The following is a 22,236-nucleotide window of genomic DNA, read 5'->3' on the forward strand; positions in this document are numbered from 1 at the left end:
ACTGGTAGACTAATCACTTACATACTCAAGGGGAGAGCTCACAGCGAGGTCCTCAGGAGCCTCGAAAACCTCTGTGGAAATTCCCAAAGCGCCTCCTCTGCCGGCCATGTAAACTTGCGGCGCTGCCGGAGTGCGCCGGCTGTAGGGGCGGGGCCAGGGCCGGAAGGGGCGGGGCCAGGGCTGGAGGGCCCAAGCGCCGCTCCCGGCCGCGGTGCTTTCTTTTCTGCCGCGCCGCCGGAGAAGGAAGGCGCTTCGGGCGCTGTCGGCCTTGCGGGCGGGGCGGCAGCGCCTACGGGCCTGTCGCCGGGCTCTTTGAGAGGGTGGGGGGGAACCCCTGCAGTGTTAGATCCTCTTCTTTTTTTTTCTGCCGGGAACCTGGCTCCGAGCCAGAGCGCATGGGTCCGCCTCGGGCCTCTCCGCTCTGTGGGTCTCGAGCCCGGGGCCTCCATCCCGATGCCGTCCGTCCACTGCCGGGCACAGCGGAGCGGTCGGCGCGGCCTCAGCCTCAAGGTCATGTCAGGAGGCCCCCCTTCCTCTCCCCCTCCCCAATTGACGCAGCCTCGAGCTTTCCTTCGCGCCGTCTGCTCAGTCGCATTTTGTGAGTATGTCGGAGCTGACCCTTCTCCTTAGTAAGCGCCGATTTCGACTGTTCTCAGCTCAAACTAAGTAAGGGCCTTCTGCGATTCACTCGGTTCTGAGGCGGCTGGAAGGCGCGGTGGGTGGCTTGGCCGAAGCCCTTTTATATCCCCAGTAAAGCTTTGTGTGCGGCCTAGATGGTTTCAGGGTCCCTTAAATGGGCGCTCATTTATCCTTACTAAGGAAACGTTCTGTAGTGGGGGAAGGGATCTTAGGTCTCAAGACAACCTTGACCTACCTGACTTTGTGATTGGTTTCTAAATTTGTTAACAGAGCACAGTTTACCTACTAACAATGAGTTTTGGTCTCGACGCAGTGGAGCATTGTCGGCATTTGTTCCCGGATCTTCCTTTGTAAATATGCTCTGGAGACGTGGCATTGAAGTTGGAGAAGAATCCGTACAGTATAGGAGGCCCTTAGGCTGTAAATGCCGGCTATACCCTTAGATGCTTCGGGTCACAGAGATTTCTGGATACAATACAGAAGAAACCGGTCAAGAACTGGGAGACTGGAAGAACTTTTGCCTCTTCAAAAGCAAAGGTATAAATGAACCTTGTCCATGGGACTTGGTATCGTCATGCGTTTGTTTGTTTTTTTCCTCCCCCCAATTTGAAATACAAGTTGTTTCATCTAAAACAATCCAACGGTTAACTGTCAACAAGGCAAATGTGATGGCTGGTAGTAGTTTATATTTGGTATTACAGTCATCGTTTTTGAGGCCTGAGTGGCTTGAATACTATTTTCATTGCTAAGTGTTGGTGTTTTTAAAATTTTTACAAAATAAATGTTTGATTAAAGTTTTGATTATGTAAGTTCTTAAGCATAATAAATACACAAGAGCCCACTGATCCATTTAAGAACTGGGATATTATCAATACCATAGCATCTGTTTGCTTCCCTATCCCATTCCTTCCTTCCTTCCTTCCTATCCCATGCCTTCCACCCTGAGGTGCCCATCATCTGGGATTTTGTGCCCAGACTCGGTTTTTTGAGGGGAGTAGGGTGGATAGCAGTTTTATTATACATACATATCCCTAAACATTCTTTGTTTGTTTTAGGCCTTAAACAAATAGGACTTGCATGTATCAATAGTTGTCAGAAGTGCCATGAATCATATATTAAACTGAAGTTTTCCAAGTTGGAATTATTCATAACCAATAGTATGTGTTCCTAATATTATGTGAAATATCTCAGCATTTCAAGACGTGAAAATGATAAATTGTCTTGCAAGGCCCAACATTTGATATGTCTTCATAAATCATTTCCAACAGCTGTCCAGTTCAATGATTTATCCTCCTGGGGTTCTGTAGGACATGATCTGTGGCCCTGGCCATGCCCTTTACAGTACATAAATATGCTTTCAGGCAACTTGGGACTTAATTCTACAGGACTGTGTCCAGTAATGATGTCAACATAATGTATCTCTGCTCTGAAACTATATTAGATCTGCCATAATAATGCTCTTAGTTAGAGGTCTGCACACTTGTTTTTATATATCTAACCTTTAACCTGGCTCATCTCATTCTTGTCAAGCTCTGAGGCAGAAAAGCAATGGCTGGGTACTCATTAGGACCATCATGTCTTAAAATCTGTACTGCCACAGTAAAAGAACATCATAAATATATCCATCATTTTTGCCCATGCTAATGAATCCATTTCCAGCTTGGAAAGATCATTTATGGAATTATTAGGGCCTAACCACTCAAAAGGACTAACACATCCTCAAGTCATTACAGATAATTAAAATTGGGGGCTTATCAGTTTGACTACCAAAAATAAGTATAATTAAGCAGCAAGCACATTCTTTTGTTCCTTCAGAGATGTGTTAAACAACAGATAGAAAATGACTCCACTATATAGCCTTAATGTTAGTAGTTTTTATTATAAATTTGATTGGGAGTCAAGAAGATTGCAGGTTTTTTTGGTTTTTTTTTAATGGCTCCTGATAAGAATGGGAAAAAAAAATCCTACTGGACCATACTACATATAAGATGGCAGAAAAACAGATACAAGTACAAATGAGAATTCACAATGAAATATGTTTAATTTCTAGGTACAACAGAGCCTATGAGTTGAAGATGAATGAAGGTCGTTGTGATAAATGTTTCCCAAAAACTTGTCATAGAGGATGGCTGTGCACGCAACAAGGTACCAAAAGTTATAATGTTAAATTGTGTGTTTTTGTGTTTGTGGTATTGTTCCTGAAGCGCAGTACCAAAAATGTTTAATAACTGGCACAATGATGACTTACTTTTTGCCGTTTACCCAGCTGAGGGTATCTTTGAAGAAATAATTTAAGACTGAGATGCCAATAATATATATTATGTGAATTACTCAAATATAATGCAGTTTTTTATTAAAATGGGTGAAATGTTCTTTTCAGCATATAAGTACCTGCAGATGAATGTTCAAGTCCTTAGCAGTGGTGTTTAAAAATTCTTCATTGCCTCAAGTAAGTAATTAAGATTTGTCAAGCAACCACATCTAGAGATAATTTGAAAGTACCTGATAAATTCGAAAGGGCTGAGGCCATTTCCTGTTAAAGGTGCCTTTGTGTGTCAGGTTTTGATTTTCTTCGAGTTTTGATTATGGATTGATTTTCACTGTTGGTTTCTGATTTTTTTCCAGAGGTGTGGCATACAACATTTTGGAAGGGAAAATGAAGAATTGGTCAAGAAGACATGAATTAAAGCAAATGACGAAAAGTAGTATTTTATTTAACATTGATCATCTCACAATAAATTATGTAGAAAAATATAAGTTCAAATGATTTTAATTGCTGGGCAATAAAGTCTGTTTTCTTTAAAATATATCAGGTCTTTAAACAGCTTCATTTTCTTTTTTTTTAGATTTTTTTATAAGTGTATTTTACAAATTTATTTATTTATTTATTTTTGGCTGCATTGGGTCTTTGTTGCTGTGCGTGGGCTTTCTCTTGTAGCGGCGAGCAGGGTCTACTCTTTGTTGCCGTGCGCGGCCTTCTCATTGTGGTGGCTTCTCTTGTTGCGGAGCGCGGGCTCAGTAGTTGTGGCTCGCGGGCTCTAGGAGTGCAGGCTCAGTAGTTGCGACGCACAGGCTTAGTTGCTCCGTGGCATGTGGGATCTTCCCGGACCAGGGCTCAAACCCGTGTCCCCTGCATTGGCAGGCGGATTCTTAGCCACTGCGCCACCAGAGAAGCCCCTAAACAGCTTCATTGTCATAGTTAGTAGTCAGACTTGTTTCTAACATACTTTAGGGACGGTAGATTCTTGTCACTAACTAGCTGCTCTGTGGGTAGTGATTCTCTTTGAAGTGTCAGGTGGTGGGCAGCTGAGGAGACTTTTAGTACACCCAGTTCTCATACCCTTTCTTGCCTTACGGGGTTTCTGGAGACGTGCTAATCACTGCGTACTAAATGACCCAGAGCCTCCCCTTCAGAACCTGCTGTTCCTGAAAAACAAGCATAGTTGACCCTTGCCCCTTAGGGGCGCCAACCCTCCTCAAAGTCAAAAAAGTCCACCGATTGTATCCAAGGTTCCACATCCTCTGATTCAGTCAGCTGCGGATTGTATAGTGTAGTATGTATTTATTGAAAAAAAGAAAATCCACCCTTTATGTGGACCCATGCAGTTCAAAGCTGTGTTCAAGGGTTAACTAGTTGAAATTTTCTCAACTTAAATTACCCATTGGGCTTCCCTGGTGGCGCAGTGGTTGAGAATCTGCCTGCCGATGCAGGGGACACGGGTTCGAGCCCTGGTCTGGGAAGATCCCACATGCCGCGGAGCGACTGGGCCCGTGAGCCACAACTGCTGAGCCTGCGCGTCTGGAGCCTCTGCTCCGCAACAAGAGAGGCCGCGATAGCGAGAGGCCCGCGCACCGCGATGAAGAGTGGCCCCCGCTTGCCGCAACTGGAGAAAGCCCTCGCACAGAAACGAAGACCCAACACAGCCAAAAATAAAAATAATAAATAATAAATTAAAAAATTTTAAAAAAAATTACCCATTATAAGTAAAGGTTTCACCTATGACCTACAGATTTTTTAATTTTAATTTTATTCTTGGTTTGCTTTTACATTTGTGAAGAAAAAAGGATTTGGGAATTAATTTAGGACAAATTAGGATTTGTCCTATTCCTAGTATTAGTAATAATATTCTAGATTAAGGCAAATAGCGACTGGACAGTCCAGTCTGTCCAGGGCATGCAAATTTACAAGAATTCAAAAACAACTGAAATCCTACCCAGGTGAAGATTTAAATTTAGCTAAATCTTGCTTTTCCCCTGTTAAGTCCCACAGTACATAAATTCCTTGCTTTTATCAAGGTTATAATTTCAATATGGTAAGTCAAACAGTATAAATTGTACAGCAATATCTCATCACTTCCCATCAGAGGCAACGTTTTTTTTTGAAAAGCACTTGTTATTTAATGAATCTCCCACCATGTGGCTTCAAGCTACCAGGACACAAGCCCCACCGACACCCTTAATCTTCTCCTCAGCCCTTCTGCTGAAGAATTTGGCCTTCATGATGACAGGCTGCTTCGGGAGCTTTCCCTTCCCCAGAACTTTGTAGAAACTGATGGCACCACATCAATGATCGGAACAGCTCCAGTCTTGTTCTGGGCAGCATTTACCCGTGTCTGCTCACTGACCAAGGTCCACAATTTATCAAGGTTGACAGTTAGGCAGAAGCTCTGGTTCTTCTTTAAGTGGTAATGCCTCATACCAACTTTTCCAAAGTATCCTGGGATATTTGTCGAAATTGATCCTGTGGTGATGCATGCCACCAGCATTACCGCGGCCTCCCGGGTGCTTACGGTGTTTGCCTAACATATGAAAACCATTTTCCCCCCAGTGTTTGATACTAGGCCTTTCATTTCATCAACAGAATCTGAACACTTCACAAGTGTAAAATGGGGGCCGTTTTATGGATCCCAGTTTTATAAAACATGTTTTGATTTCATCCCATAGAGAATAAAAAACTGAAATGTAGTATATAAGAAGCCACAAAATAAGGTCTTTAATTTGTAATACATGAATTTTTTTTAGACTAGGTTTGCCTTCTGAAAACAACACTGTATAGTCTCTGGCACTAGTGGATATTCAGTAAATACTGTTGAATGAACGGCTAGGAAATAAAGTAATAAATGACTTGTTAAAGTCCTCTAGAGAGTGAGAGAGCTGTCTGCCTTCACGGTTAAACTCCATGAAGTACCTATTTCTAAAGAATTGATGCATGACAGTGTCTTGGTTAATAAGGTGGCAATTTTGTGATGACATTTTCCTTTTAGTGAGTAGAATTGTCTTTTTTATTAAAACTTTGGAAAATAAACACAAGGATTTGGGGATTTTACAAGATAAGTATATTTTTGCACGGTGTTCCTACCTTTTCAGAGCAGATATCTTCCCTCCAAAAATGAAGACAGGGTTTGCAAATTGGTTTCTTTGCCTTTTGGTACCTTTCTTGTAACTAGTTAGGTTTAAGAAGCCAACTACTGCTCCTTGATTCAATGGAACTTACTTTTTTTCATTTAACGTGGTTTAAAAATGGAAAATTTCCAAGGCTTTTCCTGATCCCATAAGTAGGGCTTCTAAAACAACATAATAGACATGTCAATATCTAGCATGAAAAGTCCTTACATTGAAGGCTTCTGGTTATATAAATGCTGTTATTTACTCATCAATTTTTCAGGTTCACAAATGAAGAAAAAAATGGTTTTACTTTGTAAGTAAATATTTAAAGTGTTATTGCCATCTTGTGACAAATAGAGGGAACTACACAAAAGTTACTATTTTTTTTTTTTTCCACTGCTTAGTTTGCAACATTCTTTATATTTTAATCTGTGGACAACTGGTACACTGGGCTAACCAGAAGTTTTTTTAATAAGATTATCCTAAATTATAAATTTCTGCTGTTGGCTTTGAGATTTGTATTAGTGTTTATTCCATTAGCAATTAATTTGAAGAAATCATATTTTATATTTTTTAAGGTGGCATTCTAATGTACCCCTACACACATTACCTGAAGCATTACTTCAAAATCACTCACACTCTTTTCCACTGCTTAAAAAGGAATGAAGAAAAAGAATTTCCTCAGATTGCCTATTCATCGCTAGCAAAGATAGCTGTCCCAGGTCCATATGTGGCAATAAACTGCTGGAGCTGTTGTTGGCACTGAGTCAGATAGATATCCCTTTGCTCTAAATATTCTTCATTATACAGTTCAAATGGAAATACTGCATTTGGAGCAACACAAAGTACAGCGGCCCCTAAGTGAAGAAAGAAAAAGTATAAATGAGAAAAACTTAAAGTGCTAAATATGAAATCATATTTTCAACAAAATACTGAAAGTTTTACAATTAAGTTCTGATGTATCTAATAGAGTATTTCAATAGCTATTATTAAAAAAAAAATTTTGAGACCCAGGAAACAGGTTCAGTAAATGCACAAACTGGTACCAGGGTCAATGGAAGAAACATTGATGTTTAAATTTTAAAGTTTGGAAACTGTAGAAATTTGGCATCCATTGAAATAGCCATTAGTGTTCTGAAGCTGAATAGTGATGTGAGGAGGTGGAAAAAGTAAGGAGAGAAGGTACTGGGAGGTAGAGAAACAATAAAAAGATAAATCTATGGAATAGAAGAGAAATAACCTTGCGTATATATTTAAATGATTTTTGACAAGGGTGTCAAGACCATTCAATGGGAAAAGATGGTCTTTCCAACAAATGGTGCTGTGAAAGTGATATCCATGTGCAAAAGAATGAAGTTGGTTCCTTACCTTACATCATAAAAATTAATTCAGTGAATCAAAGACCTACATGTAAGAACTAAGACTATAAAACTCTTAGAAAAACACACTGGGGAAATGCTTTATGACATTGAATTTGGCAATGTTTTCTATGATATAACACCAAAAGCACAGGCAATGAAAGAAAATAGATAAAATAGGCCACATCAAAATTAAAAACTTTTGTGCATCAAAAGTTACAATCAACAAGTGAAAAGGCAACTCACAGAATGGGAGAAAATATTTGCAAGCCATGTATCAGATAGGGGGTCTACAACTGAACAAGAAAACAGCCTGAATAAAAAATGGGCAAAAGACTTGAATAGACATTTCACCAAAGAAGATATACAAATGGCCAATAAGTACATGAAAAGATACTCAACATCAGTAATCATTAGAAAAATGCAAATGAAAACCACAATGAGATACCACTTCACACCAGTAAGAATGGCTACTATCAAAACCAAAATAAAACAGAAGAAAGTAACATGTCTTGGCAAGGATGTGGAAAAATTGGAACCCTTGTGCGCTGTTAGTGGAAATGTAAAATGGTGCAACCCCTAAGGAAAACAGTATGGCAGTTCATCAGAAAATTAAACAGAATTACAGATCCTGCAGTTTGGCTTCTGGGTATATACCCAAAAGAGTTGAAAGCAAGGTCTCAAAGAGATATTTGCACACTCATGTTCATTAGCAGCATTATTCACAATAGCCAAAGGCAGAAGCAACCTAAGTGTCCATTGATGGGTGAAGAGATTAACAAAATGTGGTATATATATGGACAACGGAATATTATTCAATCTTAGAAAGGAAGTTCTAACGCATGCTACAACGTGGATGAACCTTAAGGACATTATACTATGTGAAATCAGCCAGACAAAATAGGACAAACATATGATTCCACTTAGATGAGGTACCTAGAGAAGTCAAGTCCAGACAGATAGAAAGTAGAATAGTGCTTGCCAGGAGCTGGGGGACGGGGAGAATACAGAATTATTGTTTAATGGGTATGGAGTTTCAGTTTGGGAAAATGAAAAGGTTATGGAGTTGGTGTGAATGTCCCTTACACCACTAAACTGTACACTTAAAAATGGTTAAGAAGGTAAATTTTATGTTATGTATATTTTACCACAATTGAAAAAACAAAACAAAACAAAATCTTTGACTAATATTGCAGAAGTTAAGCTCTTAAATTCTATTTCATTGATTCACTGAATGAGTACCTAAATGTAACTGGCTGGGAGTACAACTGCTGGCCAAGCAGACAGTGCCTACCTTCCTAGAGCTGTCTGTCATTAGTAAACACAAGTAGCCTCAGACTTCTGTGACCACTCCCTGCACTGCTTTACCTTACCTGAAACCTTGCTGTCCCTTGAGAACACTGCTTTCCTTGCGGCTCTCAAACACCCCACATACCTTAGTGTCACAAGAAAGAGTCAGTGCCTAAATTGCTGCACATTTGCGGCTTCCAGACCATTCTTTCCTCTTGTTAAAAATCTTTCTTCCTTTGATGCCCAGTGCCACCTGGGCTTTATCACCCTTTCCCCTTGCACAGTGAAGTCAACAATCAGCTCTCAGTACTTGGCTCACAATCTTCCTCTGTTCCCTAATACCTGCCATTCAGTGATTTCCATGTGAATGACCCATTTAACTGCCAATCTTCAAGTGTCCTGACCTTTTCCCTCTACCTCCACCACACATTCCCAGAGTCAGAGGAAACTAATATCTCCAGAAACTTACTTCAAAACCATGAGTTCAAATGTCCCTCTTCTCTATGCTACCTCCTATGCTTCCAGGTCTTCTATCTCAGAGACCTCCAATCTGCTTCCTTCAATTCACTTCCCTCTTTTAACCAATTTGAGTCCTTCCCTTGCCAGTCCCCCCACTCCCTTGCCCCCTGCAACGCTCTGCCACACTCATCTATCAAAACCTCAACTCTGCATGAACCCGACCATTTACCTTGTGCCTGCATTCATGCTGCTAGGCAGAAAAACACATAATTGGCATTGCTTGGTTTCACTTTAAATGAATCACAGAAACCTGAGATGGGCAGTTGCACTGCCTGACAACCCTGTTGAGTTTCTCTAACACATTTGCTCTTCTTCCACCCCCCCCAACCCCACCCGCAATGACTATTACATTCCATTCTTTTCTCCTCAAACCTTTCATTTTTAGCTGATGACCCTGTTGACCTTGTGTAGAGTAAAAGACCAAATCTACAGACCTACCTGATTCTGTGTCCATTGTTTTCCCTCCTATAAAATGAAGTGATTCTTCTATAAGAGGCCTTTACCTTCACATGTGTTCTGGATCCCATCCCCTCTCACCTTTTTAAGGACTTTACGCCTTTGATCTTCCCCTCTTTCTGTAGTTTCATTAGTTTACTTTCTACTGCACATCATATGAGCTATTATCTTCTATCTTAAACAAAAAATCCCTTCCTGGACCACACATCCTTCTCCAGCTAATACCCTATTTCTTTCCTCATCTTCATAGTCAAACATCTCAAAGTTGTCTATGTGTGCTGTCTCCATATCTTCACTTCCTACCCCACCCGAATCCCCACTCCATTGAAATAGCTCTAATCACGACCACCTACAACCTCTAGATGGCCAAATCTAATCTTATTCAAACTCTCAACACATGATACAGTTGACCACTCCACTCTCTTTCTTGGTTTCTATAATACAACTGCTTCTCGGTCTCATTTGTTAGTTTCTCCTCCTCAACTCTATTTCTAAATATTGGAATTCTTCAAAGGCAGTCCTGGGGTTCTCTGTATAGTCTTTCTCTCTATGATTTCATCCATTCCATGGCTTTGAGTACCATCTCTGTGCTGACGATCCCTAAATTATATTTCTAGGTTAGAACTCTCTTCTAAACTCCAGATTATTGTATCTGTCTATTGATATCTCTGTAGGATGTCTCAAACTTATATATATAATTTGATCCCCGCCCCAGCCCAAACCTTTTTCTCTTTCTTCCTAGTCTTGGTAAATGGCACCATGATCCACTCAGTTGCTCAAGGCAGAAACCTGGGAGCTTTCCTTAATTCTTCCCTCTCCCCACTGCCCAACTCCTAAATCTAGTTCATAAACGCAACTATTGGTTTTTGCATCCAAGAAAAATGTCCCTGAGTAGGGATTATTTTCCTGCTATGTTTAAAGTAAAATTTAAGGAGCTCTTAACATTGCTTTGCTTCAGACTTGAAAAAGAATATACCTAACTGAAACTTATTATGAAAACAAAAAGTAACTAAAGGAAAAAACACTTCATATAGTTTTATTTCCCTCAACAAAAGCTTTCTTATATGCTTCAAGAAAGTCTTGACAAAATAGTTATCAAGTGAAAATAGCCATATTCAGTCACAGGAGTCCTTAATATTATAACACCACAGTTTCTAAATTCAAAGACACACATTTTTTGTCTTCTTACTGAAATCTAGTTGTATCTTAACAATTTTGATGGTGATAGCATGTCACAGTAAAATTGGCAGCATTTTTTCTTCATGGTATGTAAAATAATGTCTTAGATTTTATCAAGTATATTTTAAAATATAGAATAAGAAGGTAAAGATAAAGCAAGTTAAAAACAAAAATACATATCCTTCTTACTTAATATTGGTTGGGAACAAGCGATTTTCTCTTTTGGTAGGTAAAACTAATTCAGGATGATAATTAACCTTTTCTGGGGGTTATGAAACTCTAAGACATACTTCAAAAATCTTATGATTGGGGGAAAGTGGCAGGGGTGGTGGTGGTGGGATGAACTGGGAGATTGGGATTGACATGTATACACTAATATGTATAAAATGGATAACTAATAAGAACCTGCTGTATAAAAAAAAAATTTAATTTTAAAAAAACCAAACTTATGATTCCTCTCCCTAAGCAAAAAGGTAGAAAGCACATGCATATACAAATTTACATATAATTTAGGGATTCACAAGCCCCTAGGACTCTCTCAGTATCCATGGATCCTAGGTTAAGAATTCTTGATTTAGATAATTATAGAACAAAGTTCTAATGTTCTAATGAATCTCTGTGAAAAGTTATTACAATATAAATTGAATTTGAAGCAAATTTAAACACTAAACATATACACACAGGAAAGTCAGTGTTAATACATCCTTTCACTCCCAGGGCTGGAACTGAAAATTAATAAAGTAAAAATCTCACTAAAATAGAGTCGGGAGGCCAGAAGGGGGAGCTCTCATGCATGTACCTCTCAACATCAATACAGATCTCAAGAGGAAGAGACATACCCTGCATCTCCAGCAGGAAGTGACACTACTTTACTACCACCAGCAGGAGGAAGAAAGATTTTCTCCTTGCCTGGCAATAGCGCCCCTAAAGAGAGACTGTCACAACGCAGCCAATGAAAAGCCACTATACTTGGAACTCCCAGTTTCCTCCAATGTACTTTCTGTTATAACAACCCTCCCAACTCCACTTCTCCTCTACAGAAGAGTTTCTTCTTTGCTTTACCAGACTTGCATGTGATTTACCATAGTTGCAATGTCCTGAATTGCAATTCTTTCCTGTTCCTGAATAAAACTGTTTTGCTGATAAAATAACTGGCTGTTTTATTGTTTTAGGTTAGCAGAACCAAAGTTTGGTTTAAAGGATGGTATATCTCATCAAAATTAATGTCTCATATAATTCAAAAAGAACTTTGTGAGGATAATTCTCTTTACTCTTACCTTTAAGAGCCCCTTTATGTTTTTATTAGCAAAACCATGATAAGCTCCTTTGATTTCAAATAATTAAATGCTATAGTCACAGTATTATAACTAGCAATTCAGAGAAGGTGGTGATGCAAGATGATCACATTTTCTTTGGTTATGTGTCTAACTCCAGTCTGGGGGATTGCTTGACAATTAAATGTTGCATGCTATTTTAAAAGGAAGATAAATTTTAAATCATTTCATGTGTCATACTTTTTTTTCAGAATTCTCTAAGCAATGCAAAAGTTCAAGCATAGAAACAATCATGCACAATTAGGAACTTGATATCAGATAATGATACTACCTGTAAATAATTACTAAATGTTTAAATTCAAACAGGACTTACCTGGTAGAAATTTATTATTCTTTAAAATATTGTTTAAAATATATGTAACATCTTAATTTAACAGATTAAGAATCTTCAAGTTTAAATATAATTATTTGTAGTTATCATTAATAACTTAATAGATTACCATATTTCAATGTTAGAGATGTTTCAAATAATAAGGCTGCAATAAGTACATCTTCTTTAAGCACTTTATTCCTTAGGTTCAGTCGAGCATGGGCTTCAGATAGGGAAACTCTAAAAAAGAAAACTGATGCCAATCAAAATATGTTGATATTATAAAGATAATATATATTTTGGCAGGAACAAACCAAGATATGTGTGAGCATAAGCCACACCTTTAGTTTAGTTTCTTTTCAAAGCATTTTTTCCTACCAAGTTGAATAGACTGTTCCAGAACAAGGAAGTATCCTGACTTATTATCAAAGAATTGGTTTCTATCCTGGCTTTTCTTTATTATTCTACACCCCGCCCTCCCCAAGTTCTGTTCAGTTAAATACACAATTGGAAAAATTAACCTAACTAAATATCTCTTATAGACACATCCTTCGTGTTTTCTCCCAGTTCTTAATCCATTTGAAGTCCTCATAGAATCTTGAAATTTCAGTGTTGGAAGAGATTTTAGAGAGCAAATTTCAAATCCCATCATGTAACTGAATTTTCTCTACAACATCCCAGGCTACTTATTATTCAGTCCCTTTTGAACTTCACCTAGGATTCACTAGGAATCATGAGGCAATCCATTCCTTTATTTTTTATTTTTAAGCTAGCTTTAATGTACTTGAATGATTGCTGGATGTGGGAATCAGAAAACCTGGGTTATGTCTCTAGAACTTACTAGCTGTGTGAGTTTGTATGAATCATTTAACTTCCGAGATTTTTTGAAGCTCTGCTATAAAGTGGGGATAATAATAATTAATAGGGTTATTGTGATTTCAAATAAGGTATTTGAAAATTTTGGGACTCACCCACAAAGATTATATAAATGTAAGCTGAAATTGGTTTCACTGCAATGTATACCAACTGGTCCCTGTTTTGTCTTCTGGGATTACAAAACAAGTCTAATACTTCTTAAATGTGACAGCTCTTCAAATATTCAAAGACAACTTTTCTAGTTGCTCCATGCTTTATTTTCTCCAAAATAAATATTCCTAGTTCTTTTTTTTTTTTTTTTTTTTGGTGCGGGGGCTGCACCACGCGGCATATGGAATCTTGGTTCCCCCAACCAGGGATGGAACCCATGCCCCCTGCTTTGGAAGCGCAGAGTCATAACCACTGGACCGCCAGGGAAGTTCCTCCTAGTTCTTTTAATATGTCATGTGACATAATTTTCAAGCCCCTTGTCATCTTGGCTGTTCTCCTTGTGACCAGATTTGGTTAATATTCCTTTTCAGTACAGCGCTACAGGTGTGATTTGATCAGCAGGGTAGAGGTGGGGCAGAATTAGCATTTTCTCACTCTTGATACTATGTTCTATTACTACAACCCCAAATCACAGTATTATTTACAGCCATATTACATTGCCTACTCATATTATATGTAAAATAATGAAATCTCAAATCTTCTTCATATTAAGCCAGATCACCCCTTTCCAATGTATTCACACTTATACCAGGGAGGTTGGGACCTAATTAAAGACATTACAGGGACTTCCCTGGTGGTCCAGTGGTTAAGACTCCACGCTCCCAATGCAGGGGGTCCGGGTTCAATCCCTGGTCGGAGAACTAAGGTCCCACATACCAAACTAAGCCTGCATGCCTCAACTACTGAGCCTGCATGCTCCAGAGCCTGTGAACCGCAACTAGAGAAGCCCGCACGCTGCAACAAACACACAGCACAGCCAAAATTTAAAAAAAAAAAAAAAGACATTACATTTTTTCCTATTAATTTTCCTCTTGCTAGACTAAAATCATAATTTGAGCCTGTGAAGATCTCTCCAGAGTTGTTTATTTACAAATTTGATTATCATGTTCCTGATGTCCTCACCTAAGCTTCTTCTAAAATTGTTGACCAGGAGAGAATATGAATATAGCCTTTCAGGGAAAGAAAAGAGCATTGTTCAGCTCCACTTCTCTAGAAAAGCAAGGCTGGTGTTATTAGGTACCTGTCTATAGAAGGAGGAGAAAAAGTCAAGGTTTATGACTCTTCTGAGTACTGCTTCATTTACTTTGCTATTTCATAAAACCCATCTCCATCTCTAATGTTTATTTCTAAAATAGGAAAAAGTAGAGTTGTCATGTTAAAATTAACTCTGCTTTATTCTTGGATCAGTAGAGTCAAATGTAAACTGAGACTATGTGAGTTTAAATAAAAAATATCTTTTTACTACAGAGAAAAAGCATTATGAGAAAATAGGACTTTCAAACCTTTTAAGGTTTGAGTATTGAATATTTGAAATATTACTTCAGAAAATGGAAAGCATTATACAATTCTGTTTACCATTTTAAAACATCACAGTTAATTTCTTCTTTGCCCTATCTTTAGCAATTTTTTAGCTCTATGAAGATAAATATACAGTTGAAGAAATTAACTAAACATATTTATCGCTTATAGTCCTATACTTGTCATATCCTATCAGTCCTTCATTTATCTTATTTTGTATTGCAGTCATAAAGAGGTATTTATTTATTTATTTAATGGATTATTTTACCCCTGGTCCTACTTCATAATTTGGTTGAGATTATACGTTAACCTATATTAAATGAAGTAATGGTCTATCAACAGGGGACTGTTTAAATTATGGTACAGCCATATCACAACAGAGTAAAACTGTAACGCAGCTATTAAAACAGAATGAGGTAATTCTTTATGCACTGATAGTATGACATCATGATATGTATACCTGCATGATTCCATTTGGGCAAAAAGAGAATATCTATCCATATAGGTATATACCGATTTATACATTATAAAAATATTTTTATATAATATATTTAAATAACATATTCATCTAAAATATATAACATAGTCAAATAAAATATGTGTTTGATATACTTCACATATTTAAATTACATATTTGTATATGCTAGTATTTGAATGAATAATATCCGAAAGGATACACAAAAACTCTTACCAGTGATTATCTCTAGGGAGTGGAATAGTAATAGGTAGGGTTAGCAGGGCACTCTACTCATTATTTTAGACTTTTCTTTCAGTACGTCTGTACTTTACTTTTACAATAAAAATTAGTTTAAAATAAACCTTTCAAGGAACAATAATACATGGTTTACTAAAGTATTTAAAAGTACAAGAACAGGGGACTTCCCTGGTGGTGCAGTGGTTAAGACTCCGAGCTCTCAATGCAGGGGACACCAGTTTGATCCCTGGTGAGGGAACTAGGTCCCATATGCACGCCACAACTAAGGAGCCCACGAGCTGCAACTAAGGAGCCTGCCTGCCGCAGCTAAAACCTGGTGCAACCAAATAAATAAAATTAAAATAAATTTAAAAATTTAAAAAGTGTTACAGGTGTTAACACTGTAACAAGGAACAATATACTTAATTTTTTTTCTAGGTTCAACTACAAAATATCTAGAATGTAAACAGCCCCATTTTAAAAAATAGTCATTTTCATTTGAATTCAGTGCATTTTTCTCAGACATATCTGACACAGGGTATCCAATAAAAATTAATTTAGTGAAAACAAACTGTTGGAGGTTCAAATGATGTAATACTACAACAGAAGGAATTATTGTCACCTTAAATTCTTTTGGAACAAGGTATATTATAAGCCAACCAACCAGCAATCAAACAAACAAATAAAAAAAACAAGTGAGACAGTTAATAAAACACATCATTTAAAGGTCAATAATGGTTTTAAAACTGAATACCTACAAATATTTTAATGCAGATGCTGACAGCTTTGATCCACATATAGAATCTGTTCTGATTCTGCGACTTGCTAGGTAATAGCCATGAATCATTCTTTCTGCCTCCAAGCTGAATTCGACATTCAAATTCTTTGCAAAAGCAAGCAGCTAGATTGAAAGTGTGAAAATTTAAGAGATTCAAACTTTATTATAGAGCCTATATTACAAAAATCCAAAGTATATTGTCATTTTTTTTTAAAGTTTGCATATTTTATTTACAGCAAAATTGATTAAATATCTGCGGCCATCCCAAAGTCATTGAGCACTTTAAATCATAGTCTTATAAAGAATATCACAGTTTATCCAGAATAATCTCTTCCTCCCTTTTAGTACAGAAATATTCTGTGCAATGTACTTGAATGACTATCAGATCTTTGCTTCCAGTGGAACAAAGGCTCACTTACAGCCTTTTAGTGGGAGACAGCTTCCCTCAGAATCTCATTTCCCTTTGAATAGCCTTAATTCTCTGACAGTTTATTTCCATAAGACTATCTCTCATTGGCCCTAGAGCTGCATGCCCTCCTTCCTTCCCTTCCGTTTAAAGAACACAACCAAACACTAACAATGTACTGTGTTAACTACTATGAAGGTAGGTCTTAGAGATTCAGTAAAATTTTGGGTAGAGAATAAGTCTTCAACTTAATGATTATCACTGTTTTCTCTGAGGTTTGTGCTTTTTTCTTTTCTGAGTGATTCCTAGTTCCTTAAGTCCTTATTCTATGACATCATTTCCAGACTTTTCACCATCTGTTGTTTTCTGGTTTGTCAAGTCATAGAACCAAGAGAAAAAATCACCTGTAATAAAAAGTTGCTATTAATTATTATATCCCTATTTTATAAATTTTTATTTAGTTTTGGCTGCGTTGGGTCTTTGTTGCTGCGCGCGGGCTTTCTCTAGTTGCAGCGAGTGGGGGCTACTCTTCCTTGCGGTGTGCGGGCTTCTCATTGCGGTGGCTTCTCTTGTTGTGGAGCATGGGCTCTAGGCGTGTGGACTTCAGTAGTTGTGGTACACGGGCTCAGTAGTTGTGGCTCATGGGCTCTAGAGCACAGGCTCAGTAGTTGTGGCTTGCAGGCTCTAGAGCACAGGCTCAGTAGTTGTAGCGCACGGGCTTAGTTGCTCCGCGGCATGTGGGATCTTCCCGGACCAGGGCTCAAACCCATGTTCCCTGCATTGGCAGGCGGATTCTTAATCACTGCACCACCAGGTAAGTCCCAATATCTATCTATCTATATATATATATATATATATTTTTTTTTTTTTTTTTAAAAACGGCTCTCATGTCCTGCTAGCCATCTTTTTTTTTTTTTTTTTAATTTATTTTATTTATGGCTGTGTTGGGTCTTCGTTTCTGTGCGAGGGCTTTCTCCAGTTGTGGCAAGCGGGGGCCACTCTTCATCGCGGTGCGCGGGCCTCTCGCTATCGCGGCCTCTCTTGTTGCGGAGCACAGGCTCCAGACGCGTAGGCTCAGCAATTGTGGCTCACGGGCCCAGCCGCTCCGCGGCATGTGGGATCTTCCCAGACCAGGGCTCGAACCCGTGTCCCCTGCATTGGCAGGCGGATTCTCAACAACTGCGCCACCAGGGAAGCCCCCAATATCTATATTTTAAATATAACCTTTTAAAAAGATCTGGATATGTCCTGGGTTGGATATGTCCTGTCTTCTTTATTCTCCTCATACTCCACAATTCCCTCCAGGCCTTCAGAACTGGATAGTAGTACTATTAATAACATTGGTAGCTCTCTCTAGATTTTATGCTATGGGGGCACAGTGATACGCCACCTATATCCCCTTTCAGTAAAGGACCCGTTGTCCCTGCTACTGAGAGTGTAGCACTGGGAGTTAGCATTAGCCTCCAGTTGTCAACTTCTGCAAGAACTGCCTACCTCGATGACTCCATAATACAATTTTTGCTCCAGTCAGGCAGGTTTCCTCACAGTTTTCCATTTGTACTCATCTCTACTTTTATGTCTTTGCTCCTATTTTTATTTTTTGAATGCCCATCCTTCCTATCATCTAAGTCGTATCTTTTCTTAAGGCCCAACTAAAATCTCACCGCCTCCTGAAGTCTTCCTAACTCTTGCATTCTACTTGATCTCTTCCTTTCTGAATTCATGAAATACTTATAGTCAGCACCACCCAGCTTAGCACTTGAGTTGTCCCTTAATTGTTTCATATCTCAATTAAATAATAAACTATTTAAGGAAGAAAAATGTACATTTCTTAGAGAATATAAAAGAACAGAAAGAGGCTCATCTATATAAAGTATTCAGTAAATGCCTGACTAATAAATCCATAGATTTTTTTTGTTTGTCTTTCAGGGAAAAACTGAGCAAAAATTTCTCCAGGTCATTAGCGTGTATATATTATTTAGTATCCCAATTCCTAGAGACTACTTTTTTTATATACTAAAACAATCAAAAGGACCTTATTTTATCATAAATATTATTCTTTTTCTGTTCTAATTTATGTGAATAAATTATGCTTATATTTCATTTTTAAATCCACCTCACCTTTCAACCTTTTATCCATGCAATTTGGGCTACAAGGAAGGCAGGTATGAACAAAAAATTTAATGACCCATGGATTCCCATTTCCCAGTATTCCATGCCTTTTAGCTATCCTACACAGATACTTTAACTCTACTGTGGACAGATTTCTGCATAGTTAATATTAAAAGGGCTTCACTTGTAAATACCTGACTACCTTTAATAGCTATGACAGGCATTACTAAATTTGCATCATCTACTCTCAGATTATCTGAACATACCACACGTGTTTTCAGGTCAGGACATTAAAATAAATGGGTTTGTGAGTCATGAGAGATATCCCCTATATTCAGAACTCTGCAGGTATTCATGTAAAGTTTCCCTTTCAATAGTCTGTAAAATGTAGAAAGCTGTATACTTATAAAGCCTCTCAACATAATGTTTTATAGAAATATTCTATTTTGGATCTTTTCATGGAAATGCTTTAAGCTATGGTGATTTGGTCAGTGGTTCAAAGAATAAACTCAACGTTTTAATATCTATGTCCTTATAGTTTTTAAAAAATATTTATTTATTTATTTATTTAGGCTGCACCGGGTTTTAGTTGCAGCATGCATGTGGGATCTAATTCCCCGACCAGGGATCGAACCCGGGCCCCCTGCACTGGGAGCATGGAGTCTTACCCACTGGATGGCCAGGGAAGTCCCTATGTCCTTACAGTTTCTAGTTTAATTATAAACCTAAATTTTTTCTATACAATGTCCTTAAAATGCTTAAAAGCTGGAAGCAAATCGGAATAAAAGAATTCTAAATAAGGAAAACTAAATGTTCAAAGGGAGTTTTATTTACATTGAGAAACATTAGCACATACTTTTACCTTTTCAAAATCTTCAGTTGTGAACTGTTTAGAAGCTACATAAAGCAGCCCTTCAGGATCAATGGCTTTCTTTAAAGTATGTTGCACAGTAGGAAGAAGTGGGTGGCAAGGAGATGATTCATTGCAGTTAATCAATAATCCAAATGCCTCTACGAGATTAGCTGGAATCAAACTGCAATCCTACATCAAACAAAAATGTAAAAGGCAAATATTAAACACTGGCATTTTCATAAACACTTCAAATTAAGTATTATTTAAACTATTAGCAGAATTATATTATTATAATATTAAATTATAAAACTATAATTGTAATAATTATTTTATTATTTGTTATTATTATTATTTAAAGTGATTCCCAAATAACATGGGAACTTTGTGATAACAAATTTTTCTAAAATGCTTTTTACTGAGTATCTTCTTACACACTATTCATTAAAGCCTCTCCCACTACCTATTGAAATAATAATTTCTAGTGAGCAGACACCTGCTTTGCATGACTAAAAAATGAAAATTTTCAAACAACTGTGTCATTATTTAGTTCTAGCCCAATTAAGTATAGAAATTAAGCACAGAAATAATAATAAAACATTAAGAACAATAAAAACATTAAGATTAAAATCTGTGACTAAATTCCCTGAACAACACTCTAACAATAAAATACACATATACTTTACCATCTGACCAATTAGAGTATTGGTTTTCTGTATATTTCTTCTTGAAGATGAATCCATATCAACAAAAGACCAAAAACTGCACTGAACTGGAAAAGTCATTTGTTGGTCCATATCATCCCCAAACTTCTTTCCTGAGATGTATACTGTGATGCTTCTACTTTCCACAGCTAAGTCAAAAGACATTATCCATTTGTTATTTAAGTTCACTTTGGTCTATATGTCTATAAATTAATAAATATTATTATACAGAATTTTACAGTCTAAATTTTGGATAGTAAAGACACAAGTAAATTTGATTGTTTTGCAAGATATGGCTAAATTAGAGGATCTGCCATAAAAAAGAAGAAGGCAAGGAAAACATTTGAATGTTTATGTGTCCCCTGACGATGAGTATCATCAGTCCAAAGCATGTAGCCAGAATCGTGAATTGGGAGGAACAGGCAGAGGGTAAGGAGACTGGTCATATAGTGCAGGTAGTGCAGGCTTACAAGGGAGGCTGAAATTAAACAATGTTCTCTTTTTTTTTCTTTTGGCTGCGTCATGCGGCATGTGGGACCTTAGTTCCCCGACCAGGGATCGAACCCACGCCCCCTGAATTGGGAGCGTGGAGTCTTAACTACTGGACTGCCAGGGAAGTCCCCAACAATGTTCTTTTATGTGCCAAAAAAAAATAATAGAAAGTGGGCCATCTAAGTAGGAGTGACTAGGAGAAAATATATCTCAAATTCAACATGTGAGAAACCAAATTCATCATTTCTCCTCCTCAAATGGCTCTTGTGCATTACTCACAATTAGGAGAATCACCATTGATCCACTTAAAACCCAAACAAAAAATGTGGAAACATCCCATTCTCCTTGCTATCCTCCCCTCATCCCTTATAAGCATTCAATCTATGGATTCAATTCTATTCCTAGGATGCTATCTCCCAAATATTTCTCAAATTAGTCTTCTCTCCATTCACGATAAGAGTTTTTTGTATACATGTTTATTTTTCTTTTGGATCATAAGGTAAATATATATTTAACTATATAGAAACTGCCAGAGCAGTTTGCAAAATGGTTGTACTATTCTATACTCTCATCAACAATATATGAGAATTCCAACTTCTCTACATCCTTGATAACATCCGTTGTTGTTGGTCTTTTTAATTTTTGTCATTCTAGTAGCCAGGGCCAGCCACATAATTTGTAAGGTCCAATGTAAAATGAAAATATGGGCCTCTTATTCCAAAAGCAGGGGAAAATGCTGTTTTTTATATAAAGCTTTTTCTTTTAAAAATATTTTATTACTTATAAAATGTTAATAGGGGTGATGTGGAGAGATTAGAACCCTTGTGCATTACTGGTGGGAATGTAAAATGGTGTGGCCACTATGGAAAGCAGTTTGGTGGATCCTCATAAAGTTAAACATAGAATTACCACATGATCCAGCAATTCCACTTATAGGTATATATGCAAAAGAGTTGAAAGCAGGGACTTAAACAGATACTTTTACACCAATGTTCATAGCAGCATTATTCACAATAGCCAAAAGGTAGAAACAACCCAAGGGTCCATTAACAGATGAATGATTTTTTAAGTGATTATATATATATATATATATATATTTATATATATTGGAATATTATTCAGCCATAAAAAGGAATGAGATTCTGTGAAGAGACAAATTCATAGAGACAGAAAGTCAAATAGAGATTCCCAGGGGCTAGAGATAGGGGGGAATAGAGAGTTATTGTTTAATGAGTACAGACTTTCTGTTGGGGATTATGAAAAAGTTCTAGAAATGGATAGTGGTGATGATTGCATAACATTGTGAATGTACTTAATGCCACTGAACTGTACATTGGAAAATGGT

General features: G+C 37.6%; 1 protein-coding gene, 1 long non-coding RNA gene, 1 other non-coding gene and 1 pseudogene across 3 annotated transcripts in view; 2 read left to right on the plus strand and 2 right to left on the minus strand.

The window, feature by feature from the left end:
- The first annotated feature begins 650 nt into the window (after window positions 1-650).
- Window positions 651-3,396, plus strand: LOC118883790. The gene is made up of 5 exons (XR_005017093.1): window positions 651-666; window positions 953-1,176; window positions 2,690-2,784; window positions 3,020-3,088; window positions 3,265-3,396. It is a non-coding gene; the product is annotated as an uncharacterized LOC118883790 (long non-coding RNA).
- LOC118883908 lies at window positions 2,867-2,949 on the plus strand. The gene has a single exon (XR_005017137.1). It is a non-coding gene; the product is annotated as a small nucleolar RNA SNORD87 (small nucleolar RNA).
- Window positions 3,397-5,011: 1,615 nt separating the features above from the next.
- Window positions 5,012-5,409, minus strand: LOC118883789 (annotated as a pseudogene).
- A 1,126-nt stretch (window positions 5,410-6,535) lies between these two features.
- Window positions 6,536-22,236, minus strand: part of MCMDC2 (minichromosome maintenance domain containing 2) — a 33,780-nt gene continuing 18,079 nt past the window's right edge. The window contains exons 10-14 of the mRNA XM_036830737.1: window positions 20,382-20,548; window positions 19,708-19,887; window positions 16,308-16,450; window positions 12,601-12,710; window positions 6,536-6,881 (exon numbers count right to left, since the gene is read on the minus strand). Of these exons, the coding sequence (XP_036686632.1) occupies window positions 6,715-6,881; window positions 12,601-12,710; window positions 16,308-16,450; window positions 19,708-19,887; window positions 20,382-20,548 (767 nt within the window). The 3' untranslated portion in view covers window positions 6,536-6,714. The remainder of the gene's footprint in view (window positions 6,882-12,600; window positions 12,711-16,307; window positions 16,451-19,707; window positions 19,888-20,381; window positions 20,549-22,236) is intronic.

This window comes from Balaenoptera musculus, chromosome 17 (genome assembly GCF_009873245.2).
Source record: "Balaenoptera musculus isolate JJ_BM4_2016_0621 chromosome 17, mBalMus1.pri.v3, whole genome shotgun sequence".
Lineage (NCBI taxonomy): Eukaryota > Metazoa > Chordata > Mammalia > Artiodactyla > Balaenopteridae > Balaenoptera > Balaenoptera musculus.